This window comes from Poecile atricapillus, chromosome 2 (assembly GCF_030490865.1).
Source record: "Poecile atricapillus isolate bPoeAtr1 chromosome 2, bPoeAtr1.hap1, whole genome shotgun sequence".
Lineage (NCBI taxonomy): Eukaryota > Metazoa > Chordata > Aves > Passeriformes > Paridae > Poecile > Poecile atricapillus.
Genome location: NC_081250.1, coordinates 152,861,748 through 152,880,955, shown reverse-complemented (window position 1 = coordinate 152,880,955; position 19,208 = coordinate 152,861,748). Strand labels below are relative to the sequence as shown.

The following is a 19,208-nucleotide window of genomic DNA, read 5'->3' as shown; positions in this document are numbered from 1 at the left end:
CAAGCCACAAGTTTCATAACTCATAACCTGTAATTGTTAACATTGTGTTCCCGTATGAAAATAACCAGTAATTACTGGGGGACAATCAGTGAGGTCCACTGTCATTCCCTGACAAGGAGGTGCTTTGTAGAATTGTGCAATTCCATATCCTGCTCCTGAGGCCATTTCCATCTGTGGTGCTAATTGTGAATTGCGAGCACTAAGAGGTCAAATTCTTCTGTTGATGATTCATGTCAGGGAGGGCAGAAGAGGTGAGCCAAGCTTTGGAGAGGTGGGATGTCACCACTGTGATCACCCCATGGCCCTTGTGTGCCATGGTCTGTGGGTGCCTTCTGAAAATTTACCCCAAACTTCTCACAGTTCTGATAGTCTGGTCTGGGCTTTGCAGCTGTGCCAAGGAGGAGGTGTTGCACCTTCCATTGCCTTTCATCCCTCCAAGGATTTATTCTAGTTTGCAAAGGCTGACATCAGACCTCACTTTCTGTTGGGACGTGCTCTGTGGGTGCTTGGGTGATACTCTAGCCTCAAAGGTTTTGATATTTTGGTTCTTGCTTTGGGCTGAGTGCCAAGGGGTGAGGCCACGTGTGATTGTCTGAATGAGGATTTGGAGGTTGACCAGGGTTCTTGGAGGTGAGCATTGCACGATCCTTAACAACCCCGGCAAGTCCAGGTTGTGTCAGCACCCACCTGTGGTGGCCTGAGAAAGGTCCAAAGACTGGGCCCAGTGGTTTGTGGTCAGTGTCCCAAAGTCCAGATGGCAGCAAGTGCCCACTGGTATAGCCCAGGAGTTGGATCCACTGGGCCAACCCTGAAAACCTGACAGGTTGTGGACATTTGCTAGACTTCATCAAGGGCAGCAGCCAAGTGCTTTTTCTTGGGAGGAGTCATCCCAGGTAAGAAGAAATATCTGGGTGTGACTTGGAACCATTGTTTTGTTTCTCTGAAGAGGCTGTTGTGGTTCTGGGTTAGAAGGAACAGGGCAGGAGGTCTCCCTGTATCATTGTGGGAAAAGGGACCTCAAGTCTTTAGGTCAAGTCTGGGGAGAAGCTCTGTGATGAGGTGGGAGAGGTGACTCTTGGTGTCTTCTTTGCACTGGTGAGGTCCCATGTGAGCTGTTGTGTGCAGCTGTGGGCCCCCTGGTGTGAATATGAAATACATTTAGTGAGTCACAACCTGTTCAGAACCACCAACATTCGAGAGGGGCTGGTGAATCATTTGTAGAGGAGAAACTGGGAGAGCTGGGACTCCTGGGGGATGAGGGTGGACTAGAGTGTGTCATCAGTGTGTGCAAATCTCTGATGGCAGACAGTGAATTTGAGGGAGCCTGGATTTTTTCTCATCAATGCACACATTCAGGACAAGATGGCAGTTGCAAAAGGAAAACAGATGGAATGCGATTGCTAAAGAAGGCACGAATTTTTAGTTTTCAGTGTAGCCGTAGAGTGGAAGAGGTGTTGGAGTGTCTGTCCTCGGTGAAGAAACACTGAACTGTCCATGGTGCTGGGAATCCCTCTCCTGTGGGTGTTGCTTGAGCAGGGGACTTGAAGCATTTGCACTCCAGATTTCCTGTCCAGGTGGATGATTTTGTGACTCTTTTTTGCTGGAAGGTTTCATAATTCCTGGTGGGAAGAGAGTTGGTCAAGTGTGCAGTGACACGGAAAGAATTTGCCACTGCTGTACCTGGGAGAACATTAACGTTTCCAAGGCTTTGGTGTATAAGGTGGTGGGTCTGCGTCATGTTCTGGAAGGTGTCCCCTCCTGTGCTTCCTATGCCAGACTTCCTTATAATTTGCTTCAAGACGTTTGTGTGGGTAGGTAATGTTTCACATACCCCAATGACCTGTTGAGGCTGGGAATGTTCTTTGTAAGAATGTGAGACCACTGGAATTACAGAAGGACATGAGACATCTCAGACTTAGATGCAGGAAAACTTTATTGAGGCACAAGAATGAAAAGACAGGAGAAAGAAGAAGGGATCTGGTGTGAGGTGCAAGCAGGGTCACCACCAGATGAGGTGCTTTGCTGGCAGAAGCTGTTGCAGAGCCCTGAGCTGGTGTTATTAAGGGTGATGCAGGTGTTCTTAGCAGATGTAGCCACCCCTTCTGCCATAGCAGCCCAGGCCTCCCAGCCCATAGCCACAGCCCAGCCCGTAGCCAAATCCACGGCCATAGCCAAGGCCGTAGCCAAAGCCACCAAATCCACCAGAGATGGGCTGTCCCTGCACACTGAGTTCAGTGCCCACGGCAGCCGAGGAGGTGGATCCAACAGCGGTGTTCTGGGGGAAGGAGGTCATGATGGGTCCTGGCAGGGTGACCAGCACAGGAGAAGGGTTGATGACAACGTGGGAGTCCTGGCATTGCAGGGCACAGGGCTCGTTGCAGCTGTTGGCCAGCGGGGTGGGTCCACAGGGACGGCAGAGGCTGTTGCAGGCCATGGGTGAGGTGTGGAGGGTCCCTGGAAGAGAGAAGGATGCGGCTTGGAAGGTGTGAGGAGTGCAAAGGGTGCAGGAGGGTGAGGGAGTGTGGAGGCTGTTGAGGGGCAGTGGGGAGGCATGAGGGCTGCTGAGGCTGGGGCTGAGCAGGCTGGAAGAAGGGCCAGGGGTGCAGAAGCAGGAGGGTCAGGGTCTTGAGGCTCACCTGGTTGTCAGCAGGAGCAGGAGAATAAGGCGTGAGGAGGAGTGTGTGAGGGAGAGCGGCTGTGGGCTGGCTTTTATGCTGTTTCTGGATGGGTGGGACAGCCTCGTCCCATGGCCTTGGGGCATTTTGCTGGCAGCCTCTCTTGGCTACCCCAGGCTGGCAAGTCTTGTGATGGGGGAGTGTTTTCCTTCCTGAAGTTGTGCAATTCCTTGCTCTTCCCTTGAGGCTGTGTTCATCTTACCGTGGTAGAACATCTTAATTGGGAGAATTGGTGATGATTATTTTGTTGTTTATGCCGTGTGTCAGATGTGTAGAAGACTCAGCCAAATCTTAGGATAATTGGAACATTGTCAGTGAGATCATACCATGGCATATTGATGTCATCTCCCATTTGCATTCTTGTCTCCTGCCTGAAAATTACTCACAGTTTTCTCACCTTTTTCCTCGTTTTGAGGATACCCCTAGTCCTGTCAGTGTCATCGTGTCTCTGCAGCACTTTCGGTCAACCATGTCCACGTCCTTGTCCCACCAGTGAGCCCTTCTAATGGTGGGGACCAGGATAGTGCACTCCTTCAACCTTTCTAAAGCTCAGGCACATGGGTTTCTAGTGAGGACTAATCAATGGATGAGGAGCTGTGCTCCTCACGCATCTTTTCCTCCTTATCCTTCATCAGTTTTCCTTTCCATTGGTCAGTCACAGCCACTGGGACCACCCAGTGTGACCTTGCTGGTCCCAGCTGAGATGAGTGCTACAGATGAACCTACTCAAGATTTTGGGGAACATGGAAGGCCTTCCTAAATCACAAGGATCAATTTCCCATATCCAGCTGGAAAGGCTAGGAATATAGACAGGCTCTGAATGTTGGCAACATGGTGGGGATGAAGAGAACATCATGGAAAGGGCTGTTTCTCACAAGCAGTTCTCCTGCAAAACCAGACAGTCCTGACAGAGCTGTGATGGTTTGGGGCCCCACTTCACAATGCACCCAAAAACCAGGATGCACCTGGTGCCATGGGGTGACCTCACTGATGACACCCCATCACTCCAAGGCTTTGGACATGTCTTCAGCCCACCATGACACATGCCATCAACACCTGCCCTTAACCTCTAAGACACTTAAAATCTGCCACCAAGGTCAGATGGACATGGCCTCAAAAGAAGGACATGGAGTTGCAGAATTCCACAAAGGAACACCCACACCATGACAGAGGATGGAAGAGGATTACACTGACCAACCATTAGTAATTACTGGGTTTCTGGGTTTTGCTAGCAGGAACAGGTTATTAAGAATAAACGGATATGAGATATGAAACCTTATGACTTGAATGTGAAATAAAGGTATGGACATCACAGACCAGCCAGGGAAAAAATGGATCAAGCTCGGTTGGGTCTTTGTTTAATAGATTTCTTAATGAGGTCAAGGAATATACTTTAAATGACAGAGTGCAATGTCGTGTAAAGATGAGAAATCCAAATGGACCATGACACCAGAACAAGTTAAACCAGACTAACCTCTACTTTTCCAGATGTTCTCTCTTGATCCAATTCAAGACACAAGGCCATGAGCCCTCTTTCATCCTTAGGAACACTCCTACGTACCATAACATTTCCATGTTATTGCACAGTGACCTCCCCAGGACATAGCAGCTCCCTCAGCATTCCTGGGAGAAACACAATGACAGATGGACATCCAGTGGCAAAGAACAGAGTCCCAGTCTTCAAAAGGCACCCACAAAACAAAGCACGCGACTGCCACAAAATTACCTCACTGATGATATCACAACTCCCTTGGGCTCTTGGGTTGTTTATTCAGCCCGCCCTGAAACACAATGAACAATCAAATCTGCCCAAATACCAGTGCTCACCTTAAAGCTGCCGCCAAGGTCAGATGGACACGGTCTCAAGACTCGGTCATGACACTGCAGAATTCTGTGAAGGAAAATACTCTCCACATCATGACTCACCAGGCTGGGCCAGCAAAGAGCTGCAGCCTGCAAAATGTCCCAAGGCCATGGGACAAGGCAGTCCCACCCCTCCAGAAACAGCATAAAATCCAGCCCAGAGCCTCTCTCCCTCACACACTTCTCAAGCCTTCTCCTTCTCCTATTCCCACAACCAGGTGAGCCTCAAACCCCTGACCCTCCTGCCCTTACCCCCTATCCCCTCTCTGCCAGCACACCCAGCCCCAGCCTCAGCAGCCTTCACGCCTCCCCACAGCCCAACAAAAGCCTCCACACTCCCTCACCATCCAGAATCACCACCCTTTGCACCCCTCACCCCTGCTCTGCCTCACCTCTTCTCTTCCAGGGACCCTCCACACCACACCCATGGCCTGCTACAACTCCTGCCGTCCCTGCGGACCCACCCCGCTGGCCAACAGCTGCAACGAGCCCTGTGCCCTGCAATGCCAGGATTCCCGTGTCATCATCGACCCTGCCCCTGTGCTGATCACCCTGCCAGGACCCATCATGACCTCCTTCCCCCAGAACACCGCTGTTGGATCCACCTCCTCGGCTGCCGTGGGCACTGAACTCAGTGTGCAGGGACAGCCCATCTCTGGTGGATTTGGTGGCTTTGGCTACGGCCTTGGCTATGGCCGTGGATTTGGCTACGGGCTGGGCTGTGGCTATGGGCTGGGAGGCCTGGGCTGCTATGGCAGAAGGGGTGGCTACATCTGCTAAGGGCCCTTGTCACCAATCCTGACACCAACCTTCCACTCCCTGGAACACATCTCAGATGCTGTGGATGCCTCTCTAGGCCAAAGCTGTCAACCAGCTCAGGGCCTCCAGCTCCTGCTCTCAGGCCTCAGAACAAGACAGTAGCCAAGGGGCCAGCCTGGGCTGCCTGCAAACATGGCTCATCTGCCTCCTCCTCTTCTCCCAGTCTTTTTCAGCTATATCAAGTCCCCTCTGCTTCAGGTCCCTTCTCCGAAGACAGAGACCCTCAGGAACCTTCACCATCAGGTTGCTTCTACTGCAAAGAAGAAGGCCTTGATGCTCTGGCCAAACCACCTGCAAGGAAAGGACTTTGGCTGATGGTTGCCCTACTTGCACCTCAGACCATTTCCCTTCCTCTTGCCACTCATTACCTCTCATTGTTCTTTTGCATCAATAAAATTCTCTTGCATTTCAGCATTGTGATGTCTCCTTTTCTTTCACTGGCACACATTGGCACACTTTGCCCTTTCTGTGCATCCCACAAACCCTTCACTTGCTTGATACTGCTCCTGGAAACACTGAGGCAGATCTGTCCCTGCCTCTGACACAAGCCCCTTCTGGGTCATGTCTTTACATTGGCTGCACAGCAGTTGCTCTAGTCTCTCCTTTTCTCTTTAGCCCATATGCAGGTCCACACGAGTGGGTCCTTACCCTTGAGGCCCCAGAGCTGAGCACAGAGCTCCAGTCTCACCAGAGCAGAGCAGAGCAGAGGTTCAGAATTCCATCCTCACCAGCTGCCCACGTTGTGGCAATGAACCCATGGCATGGGCAGTTTCTGTTTGGCATATTCACATGGCCAGGGTATTTCCAATTCTTCATCCACAAACACCCCAAGTCCTTCTCCTCAGGGATGCTCTTAATCAACTCATTACCCATTCAACATCAATTCCTGAGATAGCTCCAATTCAGATTTAGGATCTTGCACTTGGTCCTGTTGACCTTCATGACAGTCACACCACCCCACAGTCCCAGCCCATCAAGAACTCTCCAGATGCGATCTGTTCCCTCCAGACAATCAACCGCACCGCTCATCTTGATGTCATTCCCAGTATTGCTGAGGGGACATTCAATTTCACTGTCCCTGTGCCTGACAAAGATGGGAAGGGATAATGGTTCCCTGTCCTCCTCACAGACATGGAGCTGTTGACCACAACTCCCAATGGTAACTCCACCCGTTTTCCACCCCACAGCTGATGTTCCAGCTATCAACTCCACATCTCTCCAGGTCAGAGATGAGGATGTTGTCTGCCACAGGAAGAAATGCTTTGCACAAGTCCTTGTACATGATAGCAGTTCCTCTTCCATCATTCACCAGTGTTGGAACCCCTTCAAACTTTTCAGGAAGAATTTGACCTTCGTGAAAATGGCAGCAGGAGCAGGGGAATGGTGAGCCAGGCCTTTGGGGTCTTGAGCTGTGACAAGTGCCCAGAGCTGAGGCCACTTCTCTTGGAGGATTTCCTTGGAGGAAATGGTGCTTGGCCGAACTCTGTGTCTACTCTGTCCCAGTGACTTGGCCTGGGCATGAGGAGAGAGCTTTGTCAGGGGTTGAACTTCACCCTTTTGTACAGCCTTTGATGCCCCTTCCCATTCTACACTCCCAGAGCATCGGAACAAGCCCAGGTTGCCTGAGAGTGCAGTGAGTGGCCTGAGAGCAGCTGGGAGGCTGGTCCCAAAGGCTGGGGATCAGTGGCCCAAAGTTCAAATTGAGGAAAATCTCAAGGGAAGTATGTCAAGTATGTCCAGGGAGCCAACCCTGTGCAAATGGAGGAGAGTCTCCAGTACTGCAGCCCTGGAGCTGAATCCATGGGGCCAACTCTGTTCAATATCCTAAATAATGAGCTGGGCAGTGGGACTGTTGTCAACTCAGACACAGCAATCTCAGTAATGGATATTGGATGGGCAATGAGTTGATTGAGAGCCTGCCCAAGGAGAAGGGCTTGGGGTATTGGTGGATGAAGAATTGTTCATGCCTTGGCCATGTGCACTCAAATACCAAAATGTTTCTGCTGGAGATGATTAGGTCACACAAACACAGCTCAAGGTGTGGTGAAAGGAAGAGAGAGCTTTATTTCTTCTCCCAGAATTTATAGGTTTCTGACCACAGCCAGGGATTGAATGGTCAGGATAACACCTTCCCAACTGCACTGGCCATGAGAGATGTCCCTCACAAGACGTGTATCAGAAATAATGTACACATATCTATGTTTATAGTTACTGTCCTGGGAAAGTCTTTAGAAAACTATGTCAGCAAGCTCAGAAGCGGAGTTTTCAGGACAACACCAAAACCCCTCCATGTCCTCAGCTCATTGCCACAGCATGGGCAGCAAGTGAGGCGGCGATTCTGACCCTCTGCTCTGCTCTTCAGAGACCAGAGACATGCTCAACTCTGAGCACCCAGTGATATGGAAGATATGGACCTGCTGAAGCAGAGATGTAGGTGGGCCAGGAAGGTGATGAGGGTCTGGAGCAACTGGTGTGCAGCCAAAGTGAAAACAAGAACCACGCATGGTTTGTATCACAGGCAGGGATAGATCTGCATTAGTGTATCCAGGCCTGGACTCAAGCAATGGAAGGGTATGTGGAATGCACTAGAAAGGCAAACTGTGACAGTGTGTGCCAGTAAAGGAAAAGGAGACATCTGAGGCTGCAATGCAAGATAATTTTATTGAGCTAAAAGAGGAGTGGAAGGTCATGAGCATCCACTGAAATAGAGCAGTCTGAGGTACAAGTAGGGCAACCATTGGCCAAGCTCCTTTGCTTGAAAGCAGTTAGGCCAGAGCATCAAGGCGTTACTGCCCCAGGGTGGGAGCAGTCCACTGGAGGTGCCCAACTTTCTCTGTCTTGGGAGAAGTGGTTTGCAGCACAGGAGACTGGAAAGAGTGAAAGGGGCGATGCAGAGCACGGAGTGGGAGAAGAGCAGGAGGCAGATGGGACATGATTGCAGACAGCCCTGACTGGTGTCTTGTCTGCTGCCTTGCTTGGTGCCCTGAGAGCAGGAGCTGGAAGCTCTGAGTCCATCTGAGAGCCTTGGACCAGAGAGGCGTCCTCAATGCCTGAGATGTGTTCCAGGGAGCTGGGGGTTGGTGTCAGGGTTGCTGCTGAGGGCCCTTAGCAGATGTAGCCACCCCTTCTGCCATAGCAGCCCAGGCCTCCCAGCCCATAGCCACAGCCCAGCCCGTAGCCAAATCCACGGCCATAGCCAAGGCCGTAGCCAAAGCCACCAAATCCACCAAATCCACCAGAGATGGGCTGTCCCTGCACACTGAGTTCAGTGCCCACGGCAGCCGAGGAGGTGGATCCAACAGCGGTGTTCTGGGGGAAGGAGGTCATGATGGGTCCTGGCAGGGTGACCAGCACAGGGGAAGGGTTGATGACAACGTGGGAATCCTGGCATTGCAGGGCACAGGGCTCGTTGCAGCTGTTGGCCAGCGGGGTGGGTCCGCAGGGACGGCAGGAGTTGTAGCAGGCCATGGGTGTGGTGTGGAGGGTCCCTGGAAGAGAGGGGAGTGAGGCAGGGCAGGGGTGTGGGGGTGCAAGGATTGGTGATTCATGAGGGTGAGGGAATGTGGAGGCTGTTGTGGGGCTGTTGGGAGGTGTGAGAGCTGCTGAGGCTGGGGCTGAGCATGCTGGCAGAGAGGGCTCAGGGGTGCAGGAGAAGGAGGGTCAGGGCATGAGACTCACCTTGTTTCCAGCAGGAGCAGGCGGAGAAGGCTTGAGGAGAAGTGTGTGAGGGAGAGAGGCTCTGGCCTGGCTTTTATGCTGCTCTTGGATGGGTGGGACAGCCTTGTCCCATGGCCCTGGGGCATTTTTTAGGCTGCAGACCTTTGCTGGCCCTGTCAGGTGAGTCATTATGTGGGGAGTGTTTTCCTTCACGAAATTCTGCAGTTTCATGTCCTGCCCTTGAGGCCGAATCCATTTGACCTTGGCAACAGCTTTCAATCAGGAGTTGGTCTTTGGGATAATTCAATTGTTACATACATTTCTGGGAAGGCTGAATAAACAAGCAGAGACAAGCAGAGTTGAAATGTCACCAGTGAGATAATTTTGTGGCACTTGTGTGCTGTAGTTTGTGTTTGCCTTGTGAAGACTGGGCTTCTCTTCTGTGCTACTGAAGTTGTCCATCAGTCATTGTATTGCACCCAGGAATGCTGAGGGAGCTGCTGATGTCCTGGGGAGGTCATGCTGCAATAGCTTGGAATGGTCCCAGTGCCTGGGAACCCTTCCTGATGGATGAAAGAGAGCTCATGGCCTTGCATCTTGAATCAGATCAAGAGAGGATATTGGAAAGTAGAAGCTGTTCAGGCTTAACTTGTTCCAATGTTTCGGTCCATTTTGATTTCTAAAATTACCCAACAAACTGTTCTGTCATTTAAAGTGTATCTCTTGACCTCATTTAGAAATTAAAAAAAAAAAAAACAATAATGCAGGCCCATCTCTTTTTTCCCAGCCTGGTGTGTGATGTCAATTCTTTTATTCCACGTTCAAGCCAAAGGGTTTAATAACTTTTATTCCATCAGTCTTAATATTGTGGTCCTATTAGTAAAAAGCAGTAATTACTAGTGGACAGTTAGTGAGTTGCTCTTTCCTCCTCTGTCATGGTGCTGGCATTCCTTTGTTGGATTCTGCGATTCCATGTCCTTCTCTTGAGGCCGTGTCCATCTGACCTTGGCAGAAGCTTTTAAGTGTGAGTATTAGAGGTTAAATGCTTGATGGTTTATGTCAGGATGGATTGAAGACATGACCAAAGCTCTGTGGAGATGGGGTGTCATCAGTGAGGTCACCCCATGGCACTGGTGTGCTGTTTTTGTGTGTGTGTGATGAAGAAGGATTCCATTTCCTCACAGAAGTTTTAGGCTGCTCTAAGCTTTGCAGGTGTTCTGGGCATGAGCGTCTGCCCCTTTGATCACGTTCTCTTCCTCCCTACCTTGGCTACATCTCTCCAGGCTTGTCTATATTCCTGGCTTTTGCCATTGGAGATGGGAAAGCAATCCACATGACTAAAGGAGGTGTCCTATGCTCCTCAGAGTCTTGTGTTGTTTCATCCATAGCGCTTGTCTCAGCTGGGGCCAGCAAGATCACGCTGTGGGGTCACAGTGCTGAGCTGTGACGGACACGTGGAAAGGAAACCTCATGGAGGATAAGGAGAAGCAGCATGAGGGGAACAATTACTCATTACCCATTGATAAGACAACCCTTCAAAGCCACGTGTCTGCAGTTTTGAGATAAGGAAGTTCTGTGGGACTGTGTTAAGGCCCTGATACAAATCCAGGCACACAACATTGTTTGCCATTCCCTCGTCAGCAATAACATTGGAGCAGGGAAGGACCTTGTGGTCCTGATGGAGCATAAATGGATCATGAGGTGGCCATGTACCCTCTGATGTAAAAAAGTCCAGCAATTACCAGGAGAGAATTAGGAAATAAATAGGAAAAGTAATACAAGGAGGATGAGGAAGCTGACCATCTTGTTGTGCCCCACTGGTGGGCTGCAGAATGGAACAAGAACATGGACATGGTTGACCAAGAGCAGTGCCAGGAGAGCATGACACTGACGGGACTGGAGTACCCTTAAAACAGGGAGAAGTTGACAGATTTGGGGGTTATTTCAGGCAGAAGAAGGCAAATGGGAAATGAGGTCAATATGCCACAGCATGTTCTCATTGATGACACATCAGTTCTCCTCAGGGTTGTTTGAATCTTCTATGTGTCCTGAAAGGCACCAACAACAAGATAATGGACACTAATTCTTGCAATTAAAAGCTGCCGCCAAGGTCAGATGGACACAGCCTCAGGGTCAGGACATGGAATTACAGAATTGCATGAAAGAAAATACTGCCGACCTCATAACTCACAAAGCCGGGCGAGCCAAGAGCTGCAGCCTAAAAAATGCCCCAAGGCCATGGGACAAGGCTGTCACGCCCCTCCAGAAACAGCATAAAAGCTGGCCCAGAGCTTCCCTCCCTCACACACTTCTCCTCACACCTTCTCCTCCTGCTCCTGCTGACAACCAGGTGAGCCTCAAACCCCTGATCCTCCTGCTCCTGCACCCCTGGGCCGTCTCTGCCAGCATGCTCAGCCCCAGCCTCAGCAGCTCTCATACCTCCCCACAGCCCCACAACAGCCTCCACACTCCCTCACCCTCATGAATCACCACCCCTTGAACCCCAAACAACCCTGCCCTCCCATACACCCTTCTCTTCCAGGACCCTCCACACCACAACCATGGCCTGCAACAACCTCTGCCGTCCCTGCGGACCCACCCCACTGGCCAACAGCTGCAACGAGCCCTGTGCCCTGCAATGCCAGGATTCCCACGTTGTCATCAACCCTTCCCCTGTGCTGGTCACCCTGCCAGGACCCATCATGACCTCCTTCCCCCAGAACACCGCTGTTGGATCCACCTCCTCGGCTGCCGTGGGCACTGAACTCAGTGTGCAGGGACAGCCCATCTCTGGTGGATTTGGTGGCTTTGGCTACGGCCTTGGCTATGGCCGTGGATTTGGCTACGGGCTGGGCTGTGGCTACGGGCTGGGAGGCCTGGGCTGCTATGGCAGAAGGGGTGGCTACATCTGCTAAGGGCCCTCAGCACCACCCCTGACACCAACCCCCAGCTCCCTGGAACACATCTCAGGCATTGAGGACGCCTCTCTGGTCCAAGGCTCTCAGATGGACTCAGCGCTTCCAGCTCCTGCTCTCAGGGCACCAAGCAAGGCAGCAGACAAGACGCCAGTCAGGGCTGCCCTGGAAACATGTCCTATCTGCCTCCTGCTCTTCTCCCACTCTGTGCTCTGCATCGCCCCTTTGGCTCTATTCATTCCCCTCTGCTGAAAACTGCTTTTTCTAAGTCAGAGATAATCAGGCACCTCCAGTATCAGGCTCCTCCCACTATGGGACAGGAATTCCTTGATGCTCTGGCCAAACTACCTGCAAGCAAACAGGCCCTGGCTGATGGTTGCTCTACTTGTACCTCAGCTAGGCCTCTTCCACTTGCTGCTCATGATTTTCTCTTCATGCCTCAATAAAATTCTTTTGCATTGCAGCATTGAGAAGCGTCCTCTTCCTTCACAGGCACACACTGGCACACTTTGGTCTTCCAGTGCATCCCATGAACTTTTCACTTGCTTGACCCCAGGCTGGGATATACTAATGCAAATCTATCCCTGCCTCTGATGGAAGCCGTGTATGGGTTCACAATGGCTGGACACCAGTTGCTCCAGACCCTCATCATCTTCCCTGTCTATCTACAGCTCTGGTCGAGCATGTCCACATCTTCTGAATACACATCTCCAGTCTCAGAAGAGCAGAGTAGAGGGACAGAATTCCCCTCTCACCTGCTGCCCATGCTGTGAGGAGGAGCCCAGGACACATGGGCTTTCTGATCTGTGACTGTTCATGGCCTAGGAACGTTCAGTTCTTCATCCACCAACATCCCAGGTCCTTCCCCTCTAGGCTGCTCTCAACTCTCTCATTGTCCAGTCCGTGGTCATGTTTGGCACTGCTCCAAACCAAATGCAGGAGCTTGCATTTGGCCACGTTCAGCTACATGAAACGGACAATATCCCACTGTCCCAACCCATTCCAGCCCCTCTGGAAGCCATCCCTTCTCTCCAGACAACCAACAACACTACTCAGCTTGTCCTTGTCTCTGATTTTGCTGCACATCCCACTCAATCCCACTGCCCATGTCCCTGACAAAGATGAGAAATTAAACTGTTCCCAACAGGAGCTTCTGCCTGTCACCATTCATCCCTTTTCTCCACACACACAGAGCCAGTGACCACAACAGCTTGACTTAGACTGTCCTCTATGATTCTTTGTCCTCTTTGAATGGACATCCCATCCATTCCTTATCCACCACATGGCCCAAACACAACTCCACATCTTTCCAGACTGAATATGCAGGTGCCTCCTGGTACAGGAACAAAGGCCATGCATAAGTCCAGCTACGTGATATTGTTCCCTCTCCCCTCATCCAACAAGGCTGGAACCAATACCAGCTTATTAAGAGATGCCACCAAGGTCAGACAGACGCAACCCCAATAGCTGGACACTATACCAGAGAGCCGAGGGAAGCAAAACACTGCCCACCTTATGATTTGCCAGAGATGCTGCCTGAAAAAAATGTCTCGATGTCATGGCCAATGGCTGTCCCAAACCTTCAGCCCCTGATCATCTTCAAGGTCATACTCGATGTTACCCAGCAGAGTCTTGCCTTCCTTATTCCCAGTAACCCAGAGATAAACACAGTTCTCTAGTGTGAGCAAAGAAGTGCAGAGGGGCAGAATCTCCCTCACCTGGAATAGAGCAATGTCAAAAATGCAGGACACAGGCTGAGTGATGAGGGGATCAAGAGCAGCCTCAAGGAGGAGGACTTGTGGTGTTGGTGAAGAACTGGATGTGTCCCAGCCTTGTGCACTCACCAACCAGAAACTCCCTGTATCTTTGGATCATCCGCACAGTGTGGGCAGCACAAGAGAGTGGGGGAATCTCACTCTGCTCTCCTGTACTTAGACCAGAGTTCTGTTTTGAACTCTGAGCTCCCAAAGACAAGGAAGATGGTGAAAATCTCCCAAAGCCTGAAAGATGATGAGGGTCAGAAGCATCTGCTGTCCAGCCAAAGGGAACAAACAACATGGAAGATGATGAGGAGCCTGTGCCAGAGGCAGGGATAAATCTGCATTAGTGAATCCAAGCCTGTGATTTAGTATCCGAAGGTCTGATGGAATGCACTGGAAGAGCAAAGCGTGCCAGTGGGTAAGAGAACTGGGGAAGTAACACATAAAGGTGGTCTTGGAGCACTTTTTCACCCACCCCCATGGTCATTACAACCCTGGCATAGCACAGAGCAGGGATTGGAAGAGTCTAGGGAGAAGAAAATAGACGGATGCATGAAGCTATGATGCAGGAAAACTTTATTGAGTAAAATAAGGTGCTTTGCTTGCAGGAGGTTGTGCCAGACTTTGTGCCTTGCAGAAGGAGCAGCCCAGCAGAGGTGTCTCACGGGCTCTGTCTTGGGAGAAGTGGCTTGCAGCACAGGAGACTGCACATAGGCAAAGGGGGGATGCATAGCAGGGAACGGAAGAAGAGGAGGAGAGGGCCATGTTTGCAGTCAGCCTGGACTGGACCCTTGGCTGCTGCCTTGCCTGAGATGTGTTCCAGGGAGTGAGAGGCTCATGTCAGGTGTTGCTGCTGAGGGCCCTTAGCAGATGTAGCCACCCCTTCTGCCATAGCAGCCCAGGCCTCCCAGCCCGTAGCCACAGCCCAGCCCATAGCCAAATCCACGGCCATAGCCAAGGCCATAGCCAAAGCCACCAAATCCACCAGAGATGGGCTGTCCCTGCACACTGAGTTCAGTGCCCATGGCAGCCGAGGAGGTGGATCCAACAGCGGTGTTCTGGGGGAAGGAGGTCATGATGGGTCCTGGCAGGGTGACCAGCACAGGGGAAGGGTTGATGACAACGTGGGAGTCCTGGCATTGCAGGGCACAGGGCTCGTTGCAGCTGTTGGCCAGCGGGGTGGGTCCGCAGGGACGGCAGAGGTTGTTGCAGGCCATGGGTGTGGTGTGGAGGGTCCCTGGAAAAGAGGGGAGTGAGGCAGGGCAGGTGGGTGAGGGAGTGTGGAGGCTGTTGTGGGGCTGTGGGAGGTGTGAGGGCTGCTGAGGCTGGGGCCGAGCATGCTGGAGGAGGGGTCAGGGGTGCTGGAGCAGGAGGATCAGGGGTTTGAGGCTCACCTGGTTGTCAGCAGGAGCAGGAGAAGAAAATGTGCGAAGTGTGTGAGGGAGAGAAGCTCTGGACCGGCTTTTATGCTGGTCCTGGAGGGGTGGGACAGCCTTGTCCCATGGCCCTGGGCCATTTTGCAGGCAGCAGTTCTTTGCTGACCTAGCCTGGTGAGTTATGAGGTGGGGAATGTTTTCCTTTTCACAGCTCTGCAGTGTCATATCCAGCTCTTGAGATCGGGTTCTTCTGACCTTGGCAACAGCTTTAGGAGATGATATTTAGGTGGATTTGATAGATGTGAGTCAGGGAGGGCTAAATATACAAGAGCCCAGCAGAAATGCGATGTCATCAGTGGAGTTGTTTCGTGGCACTTGTGTGCTGTGGTTTGTCGGTGCCTTGTGAAGGCTGGGCTCCTCTTCTGTGCCACTGGACATCCATCAGTCATTGAACTGACACCCAGAAATGTTGAGGGTGTCTCTGATGGCCTTGGGACATCACTGAGCAATATCTTGGAAAGGTCCCAGTGCCTGTGAGCAGTTCCTGATTTATGAAATAAAGTCCCTGTGCTTGTGTCTTGTATGTGAGCAAGAGGGAGAATCTGGAAAATGTGAGGCTGTTTAGGTGGAACTTGTTCCATTTTTATCCATTTGGATTTCTGAAATTTACTCAACCATGTACACTGTCAATTAATGTGTATTCCATGGCCTCATTCAGAAATCCTATAAATAAAAAGAAACCAGGCTTGATCCCTTTTTTCTCCAAACTGATCTGTGTCGACAATTTACTTTTTTCCGCATTCAAACCACAAGGTGTCATAACTTATAATCATAAGTATTAATGTTTTGTTCCTGTGAGCAAAGCCCAGTAATTAGTCATGGACAGTCAACAAGCTCCTCTTTCCTTCTTTGCCATGGTTTGGTTGTTCCTTTGTGGAATTATGCAATTTCATGTTCTGCTCCTGAGGCCATCTCCACCTGACCTTGGTGATAGTTTTCAGTTTCGAGATTTAGTGACCAATGTGTTGTTGTTGGTGGTGCATGCCAGGACATGTAGAAGATTCAAGTAAAGCTTACAAAGGTTGGGGTGTCATCAGTGAGATCATTCCATAGCGTATTGACAAAGTGTCCTATTTGCATTCTTTCCACCTGCCTGGAGGAATTCCCAGTTCTCTCAGCTTCTCCTCATCTTAAGGATACTCCAGTCCCATCAGTGTCATGGTGGCTCTGCACTGCTCTTGGTCAACCATGTTCATGTCCATGTGGCCTCATCTGAGGTGAGGAACAGGATGTTCAACTCCCTCAACTTGCTTGTATTTCTCTTCCTAATCCTGTCTTGGTAACTGTGGGAGCTTTTTACCGTAAAGGGTACATGGTGACCTCAAGATCCATTTCAGTTCCACCAAGAACAGAAGGTCCTTCTCTTCTAGAGCACTTTGGTTGCCAAGAGAAGGGCAACTGGTGTCATCCTGAACTTCTTTCAGGGCTTTAACACAGTCCCACATAACATCTTTATCTCTAAACAGTAGATACATGGGTTTCAAAGGTGGAATAATGAATGGATGAGGAACAGCCAGAGAGTGCTGGTCAATTGGTCTATGTACAGGTGGAGGCCAGTGATGAAGCCTTCAGGCCTTGGACTGGTGATCTTGAATACCTTTATCAAGGCCATGAGCAGTGAGATCAAGACCACCCTCAGCATGTTTGCAGGTGCCAGGAAGCTGAGTGTTGCAGTTGACACAAGAACATGGAGGGATCCCATCAGGAGGGACACTGGGAATGGTGAGAACGTAAGAACCTCATGAGCTTCAACAAATCCGAGCTCAAGGTCCTGCACCTGGGTTGTGACTCTCCCAGCACAGCTTTGGAGAGAAAATCCTTAGGAGAATATCCAGAGAAAGACCTGAGGGTTCTGGTGGACCAAAATCTTGATAGGAAACAGCAATGTGAATTTTCAGCCCAGAACACCAACCACATACTGGGCTGCAGAGAAAGAAGTGTAGCAGCAGGAACAGCTGGGCATCAACTGGAGATGTGAGAATGTCATTATTGTCATGGCAGAGATCAAACAGATCAAGAGATGGCCATGCATCCTTGCAGTAAAAGAACTTCTGAAAAAGGCTTTCTATCAGACTGACACTTCCTTTCTCCTCAGAGATAAGGATATCTGATTTGGGGTGAAGTGTTGGTGTCTACACTGGAAGAAGACATGGACTTTGTGAAGCAAGAACAGTGCAGGTGCGGCAAGAGCTTGAGAGGACTGAAAAATCATTGTGATTAGAAATGGGAACCATGTGGGGTTTATTTCTGTGAGAAGGGAAGAGCGGACAAAGGAGATGTTGTGAGTGTTCCATGGCATGACCTCACCCATAACACCCCAATTCTTGTGGGCTTTGTTGTCATCTTCTACATGCCTGACACAAAACAACGATACCATTCCTTTGGCTTATACTCCTCAAAATTAAAAACTGCCAAGAAGGTCAGATGGACACAGCCTCTAAAGAAGGACACAGAATCACAAAATTCCACAAAGACACGCCGGCACAATAACAAAGGAGGAAGTAACATCACAATGACCATCCAGTAGCAATTAGTGTTTTTTCCTAACAGGATTAAAATATTACGACTGACAGGATATAAATTATGAAACAATATGGGTTGAATGAGGAACATAAGCAAATTTACGTCACAGACCAGACTGGATAAGACATGATCAAGCATCACTGGCCACATTTTATTTGATTTCTTAAAGAGGTGAACAAATACACTTTAAATGACAGAGTACATTCCCATGGAATGATGAGAAATCCAAATGGACCACAGCACTGGAACAAATTCAACTTAACCAGGCTCTAATTTCCAGACCATCTCTCTTGATCCTACACAAGAAACAAGGGCATGGGGTCTCATTCATCCATCAGGAAGAGCTCCCAGGCATGGGGACCTTTCCAAACAATTTCAGTGTGACCTTCCCAGGACATCAGCAGCTCCCTCAGCATTCCTGGGTGTAACACAATGACTGAAGGACATGCAGCGGCACAGAAGAGGAGCCCAGTCTTCACAAGGCACCGACAAAACACAGGACATGTGCTACAAAATTAGCTCACTGATGACATCGCATTTGTGCTGGGCCCTGGTTGATTATTCAACCCTCCCTGACTCACATCTAACAATGAAATCCTCCCAAATACAAATGCAATGAAGTTGCTGCCAAGGTCAGAAGGACACAGCTTCAAGAACTGGACATGGAATTGCAGAACTACATGAAAGAAAACACTTCCCAGCTCATGACTCCCCAGCCTGCTGAAACAAGGGCGGCTGCCCACAAAATGACCCAAGGCTATGGGACAAGGCTGTCCCACCCCTCTAGGACCAGAATAAAAGCCGGTCCAGAGCCTCTCTCCCTCACACACTTCACCTGACGCCTTCTCCTCCTGCTCCTGCTGACAACCAGGTGAGCCTCACTCCCCTGACCCTCCTGCTCCTGCACCCCTGGGCCCCTCTATTCCAGCACGCTCAGCCCCAGCCTCAGCAGCCCTCACACCACCCCAGAGCCCCACAACAGCCTCCACACTCCCTCACCCTCCTGCATTACCCTGCATCTCTCACCCCTGCCCTGCCTCACTCCCCTCTCTTCCAGGGACCCTCCACACCACAACCATGGCCTGCAACAACATCTGCCGTCCCTGCGGACCCACCCCACTGGCCAACAGCTGCAACGAGCCCTGTGCCCTGCAATGCCAGGATTCCCACGTTGTCATCAACCCTTCCCCTGTGCAGGTCACCCTGCCAGGACCCATCATGACCTCCTTCCCCCAGAACACCGCCGTTGGATCCACCTCCTCGGCTGCTGTTGGCAGTGAACTCAGTGTGCAGGGACAGCCCATCTCTGGTGGATTTGGTGGCTTTGGCTACGGCCTTGGCTATGGCCGTGGATTTGGCTACGGGCTGGGCTGTGGCTACGGGCTGGGAGGCCTGGGCTGCTATGGCAGAAGGGGTGGCTACATCTGCTAAGGGCCCTCAGCAGCACTCCTGGAATCATGCTCCCACTGTGGGACAGAAAGGCATTGATGATCTGGCAAAACCTCCTCCAAGCAAAGGACTCATCTGATGGTCACCCTACTTGCACTTCAGCCTGCCTCC

General features: G+C 50.9%; 6 protein-coding genes across 6 annotated transcripts; 3 read left to right on the top strand and 3 right to left on the bottom strand.

The window, feature by feature from the left end:
* Nucleotides 1-2,080: 2,080 nt before the first annotated feature.
* LOC131575126 (feather keratin B-4-like) lies at nucleotides 2,081-2,434 on the bottom strand. Its single transcript, XM_058830175.1, has one exon. The coding sequence runs from the start codon at nucleotides 2,432-2,434 to the stop codon at nucleotides 2,081-2,083; it is 354 nt and encodes a 117-aa protein (XP_058686158.1).
* A 2,530-nt stretch (nucleotides 2,435-4,964) lies between these two features.
* LOC131575127 (feather beta keratin-like) lies at nucleotides 4,965-5,318 on the top strand. Its single transcript, XM_058830176.1, has one exon. The coding sequence runs from the start codon at nucleotides 4,965-4,967 to the stop codon at nucleotides 5,316-5,318; it is 354 nt and encodes a 117-aa protein (XP_058686159.1).
* A 2,994-nt stretch (nucleotides 5,319-8,312) lies between these two features.
* Nucleotides 8,313-9,106, bottom strand: LOC131575121 (feather keratin B-4-like). The gene is made up of 2 exons (XM_058830169.1): nucleotides 9,036-9,106; nucleotides 8,313-8,845 (listed from the first exon to the last, which is right to left on the bottom strand). Exon 2 carries the CDS (start codon nucleotides 8,823-8,825, stop codon nucleotides 8,463-8,465), a length of 363 nt encoding a protein of 120 aa, XP_058686152.1. The 5' UTR covers nucleotides 8,826-8,845; nucleotides 9,036-9,106; the 3' UTR covers nucleotides 8,313-8,462.
* Nucleotides 9,107-11,575: 2,469 nt separating this feature from the next.
* LOC131575124 (feather keratin B-4-like) lies at nucleotides 11,576-12,155 on the top strand. Its single transcript, XM_058830173.1, has one exon. The coding sequence runs from the start codon at nucleotides 11,576-11,578 to the stop codon at nucleotides 11,927-11,929; it is 354 nt and encodes a 117-aa protein (XP_058686156.1). The 3' UTR covers nucleotides 11,930-12,155.
* A 2,108-nt stretch (nucleotides 12,156-14,263) lies between these two features.
* LOC131575122 (feather keratin B-4-like) lies at nucleotides 14,264-15,122 on the bottom strand. The gene is made up of 2 exons (XM_058830170.1): nucleotides 15,084-15,122; nucleotides 14,264-14,926 (listed from the first exon to the last, which is right to left on the bottom strand). Exon 2 carries the CDS (start codon nucleotides 14,904-14,906, stop codon nucleotides 14,553-14,555), a length of 354 nt encoding a protein of 117 aa, XP_058686153.1. The 5' UTR covers nucleotides 14,907-14,926; nucleotides 15,084-15,122; the 3' UTR covers nucleotides 14,264-14,552.
* A 3,603-nt stretch (nucleotides 15,123-18,725) lies between these two features.
* On the top strand, nucleotides 18,726-19,088 carry LOC131575128 (feather keratin B-4-like). Its single transcript, XM_058830177.1, has one exon. The coding sequence runs from the start codon at nucleotides 18,726-18,728 to the stop codon at nucleotides 19,077-19,079; it is 354 nt and encodes a 117-aa protein (XP_058686160.1). The 3' UTR covers nucleotides 19,080-19,088.
* Nucleotides 19,089-19,208: the final 120 nt, after the last annotated feature.

Excerpts from the sequence above, each read along its gene's own strand:
- LOC131575126 (XM_058830175.1), bottom strand. The coding sequence starts at position 2,434 with ATGGCCTGCAACAGCCTCTGCCGTCCCTGTGGACCCACCCCGCTGGCC.
- LOC131575127 (XM_058830176.1), top strand. The coding sequence starts at position 4,965 with ATGGCCTGCTACAACTCCTGCCGTCCCTGCGGACCCACCCCGCTGGCC.
- LOC131575121 (XM_058830169.1), bottom strand. The coding sequence starts at position 8,825 with ATGGCCTGCTACAACTCCTGCCGTCCCTGCGGACCCACCCCGCTGGCC.
- LOC131575124 (XM_058830173.1), top strand. The coding sequence starts at position 11,576 with ATGGCCTGCAACAACCTCTGCCGTCCCTGCGGACCCACCCCACTGGCC.
- LOC131575122 (XM_058830170.1), bottom strand. The coding sequence starts at position 14,906 with ATGGCCTGCAACAACCTCTGCCGTCCCTGCGGACCCACCCCGCTGGCC.
- LOC131575128 (XM_058830177.1), top strand. The coding sequence starts at position 18,726 with ATGGCCTGCAACAACATCTGCCGTCCCTGCGGACCCACCCCACTGGCC.